The sequence below is a fragment of the Pipistrellus kuhlii genome, unplaced genomic scaffold, assembly GCF_014108245.1.
Source record: "Pipistrellus kuhlii isolate mPipKuh1 unplaced genomic scaffold, mPipKuh1.p scaffold_m20_p_2, whole genome shotgun sequence".
In the NCBI taxonomy this organism is placed as follows: Eukaryota; Metazoa; Chordata; class Mammalia; order Chiroptera; family Vespertilionidae; genus Pipistrellus; species Pipistrellus kuhlii.
In genome coordinates, this window is record NW_023425515.1 from 42,069,642 (window position 1) to 42,072,969 (window position 3,328).

The following is a 3,328-nucleotide window of genomic DNA, read 5'->3' on the forward strand; positions in this document are numbered from 1 at the left end:
TGAGTGCTATGTTCTGAGGTTAAACTAATTGGTCAAGCTGAGGCAGAGGTGGGTGGCCATATCAGCCATCTTTGGTGCTGTTTATCCTTTCTCACCCTAACTCTGTTGTAAAACCCCAGAGGCCTGGATTCCAAAGGCTCCATCCAGAGCAGAGGCCCTGGAAAGGGGTGAGAGGAAGTGAGTAGGGCAAGTTTGAAAGCTGATATGCCTGTGTGTGGAGGGATGGCTGGAGACAGTGGTAAGAGGTAGCAGGAGAAATGCACTCATACATACCCTTCTGTGGGGGCCACAGGTGAAGGAGGCCAGGGGAGTAGGGTAGGAATGGGGCACTATGACCCCAGCCTCTTAGGCATCTCTGTCTGTCCTTTGCAGTGTTCATGGAGGAAAGGAGCTGCTTCTGAGGAGGGACCAGGCCAGGCCAGGTGACCATCCTGAGTTCTGGCTAAGGTGATGGTCCTCACCCTGAGATGCTGTCTAACTGGTGATGGCAGAGGGCCCAGTGCTTCCTCGCTTCTCAAAGAACATGTAGTCAATGAGGAATGTGGCTCCCAGCAGTACAGCCTTCACTCTCACATCCAGATCCAATGGGAACTGCAAGCCAAAGTCATCTGCATCTGTGAGGGCCTCTTGGAGCAGCCCCACCCGCCACCACTGCTTGCTGATGCAGCCCACACTGTGGGACTCATCCAGAGTTTTCACTTCAAAGCTGGTGTCTGTGCCAAAGCCACAGGTCCAGCAGGGCCCCACCACTTGCAGGCTCATATGGAGATTGGCATCTTGAACGGAGAACTTGGGGAGGAAGGGATGCCAGGTCTGCAGCACATGGCCAATGATGGTGCCTGTTGGCGACTGTACTTCCATCTCTCCGTCCCTGGAGTCCACCTGCAGTACAGATGTGCACAACAGTTGCTCTCTTCAGCCGCCTGACCCAGGGACTGTCCAGCCGCTGAGCACAGTTCATACTTGTTACTTGCCTCCTAGCCTAGGAGTGTTTCCACTCGTGCAGCCTTCTGGTGAATCAGGATCTGGTCAATTGGCACCAAGAATTCGAGGTCGGAAGGCATCCCAGGCAGTGGCACGAGGCGGACAGCAGGCCCGGCAGCAGGCCCCAGGGCACCGAGGCTGGGCAAGGGGAAGAGAGTGAAGCCCTGTGCAGGGGCAGGCACCTGGCTGGGCACTGGTGCGAGTCTGGGTCCAGGATGCTGAACCTGCTCTGGGTACTCAGCAGTTACAGGATAGGGAAGAGAGGGTGAAGGGGTGTAGCTGGGGGGTGGGGGTGGGGGGAACGGGGGAGGAGAAGAATCCTGCCATGGGAGTTTGCAGGTTGTCGCTATTCCAGAAGCTTAGTTCTAGAAGTGGAGGCAAGCTCGGGGACAACCTGACAGACACAGAGACTTTCACAAAGACAAACAAGAATACTCGGAGAGATGGCTGTGTGAGGCACCCATCTATGATCCCTCAAGTAGTGCCTCTGATTCGGGGAGAAACCGAAATGTCATGGGGCGGGGCAAAGAAGCTGGGACCCTGGATTCCCTCTGGAGTTTGCAGAACGACCCCCCTCCCTTTGTTCTCCCATTCTCCGTGGAGGCAGCTGTTGGTAGATGGCGGGACATATGTATCCACAATCAGACCAACCTCCTGACCTCCAGGGAGGTTTCCTGACCCCTCTGTATCCCCCACTCACCTGAAGCCCCTAAAATAGTTGGGGTGCCCAGCACTCAGAGGCTCCTGAGAGCTCATAGAGGCGGGCCCTTGGTCTTTGGTTTTTATTTTTTTACTACATTTCTTCCATGTGCAGTGATCACAGTTCATCTGGAGTCGGGCAGGCTCAAGTGACCTAGAGGAAGCAGGGGGAGAGCAGTCACCTGGTCAACCCTGGCACTGTCGGCAGTATCCTCTGTATGCCAGGCTCTGAGACTTTGTTTTTCTGTCTGGTATTGCCATGCAATGGTGGCCTCACTCTGTGCTTTGTCCCCACCCAAGTCACTGGGTTTAGCTGCAGCACATAACTCATCACTGCTGTGGGAATGCTCATTATCTGCTTCTACTGGCTGAAGAGAGTGTCAGTGGTAACTTGATTTCTTCCCTCAAGGCTGAGACCTCCTGTGAGCTCTGGGCTGCAAGCTCTGGGCTGGGTCCCTTATACCAGTGTTTTTCAACCTTTTTTGGGCAAAGGCACACTTGTTTCATGAAAAAAATCACGAGGCACACCACCATTAGAAAATGTTAAAAAATTTAACTCTGTGCCTATATTGACTATATATAAAGTAATTCTCTTGAATAGGAATCAAATAAACACAAAGAAAGTATTTTATAATTACTTTATTATGAAATATTAAGTATAAACAAAATAGTGAAAAATTATAAAATTCTTGTCTTGTCTGCACCTACGGCACACCAGGCAACATCTCGCGGCACACTAGTGTGCCGCTGAACAGCGGTTGAAAAACGCTGCCTTATACCATCTTAGCTCTTCTCCCTTCCAACCTCCCTAGTTCACCCCTGCTTACCTACCTTCAGATGTTTTAATAGGCAGATCTCTCAGATGTGTGTGTGTGTGTGTGTGTGTGTGCATGGGATCATTTGTTGAATTATTAGCTATTCAAATTGTTGAAACCTTAAGGGGAGCCCGGCTGTTGTGGCTCAGTGGTTGAGCATAGACTCATGAACCTAGAGGTCACTAGTTCAATTCCCAGTCAGGGAATTGTTGTGGGCTTGATCACCAGTAGGGGGCATGCAGAGGCAGTGGGTTAATGATGTTTCTCTCTCATCAATGTTTCTATCTCTCTATCTCCTTTGCTTTCTCTCTAAAAATCTATAAAAACATATTTAAAAAGAGGGGAAAAATACTTCAAGGAGAGAAACCAAGGGGACCGCTCATGCTGCCATTCCTCTGTCGCTAGCCCCTTTCATAACAAAAGCTTTCTATGTACTTAACAAAAATGAGCTCTTACTATTTCTTAATTAGATTTTTTATCTTTTAAAATGCACCATTAACATGGTTCCATGTCGACAAAGATAGATATGTTAATTTGCTTATTGAGCTATATGTAAGAATAATAATTCTATTATTTTTGCTTCCTGTCTATCTTTAGTGAAACAGTGACTCAGGCTCATTATGATGAACAAACCTTGCAAAAGAAAGCCTGGAAAATGACTAAACCAGCTTTGGCTTTGTTGAGACTTGTTAAAGGAAACAACTAAGTGTTATTTTCTCTTGCTCAAATAAAAGTAGGTGTGGGTAGAAGAAACCTATGAAGATTCTGTGAACTGAGTGAGAATTAGCACACAGTTTTAAAGCAAAGTTTGTATGTTGAGAAAAATTTGA

General features: G+C 48.5%; 1 protein-coding gene across 1 annotated transcript; it reads right to left on the reverse strand.

The window, feature by feature from the left end:
• Positions 1 to 342: 342 nt before the first annotated feature.
• LOC118724454 (phospholipid scramblase 3-like) lies at positions 343 to 1,212 on the reverse strand. Its single transcript, XM_045585194.1, has one exon. The coding sequence runs from the start codon at positions 859 to 861 to the stop codon at positions 475 to 477; it is 387 nt and encodes a 128-aa protein (XP_045441150.1). The 5' UTR covers positions 862 to 1,212; the 3' UTR covers positions 343 to 474.
• Between the last annotated feature and the right edge of the window lie 2,116 nt (positions 1,213 to 3,328).

What these genes read in the sequence shown, in the direction of transcription:
- LOC118724454 (XM_045585194.1), bottom strand. Translation starts at nt 861, where the DNA reads ATGGAAGTACAGTCGCCAACAGGCACCATCATTGGCCATGTGCTGCAG.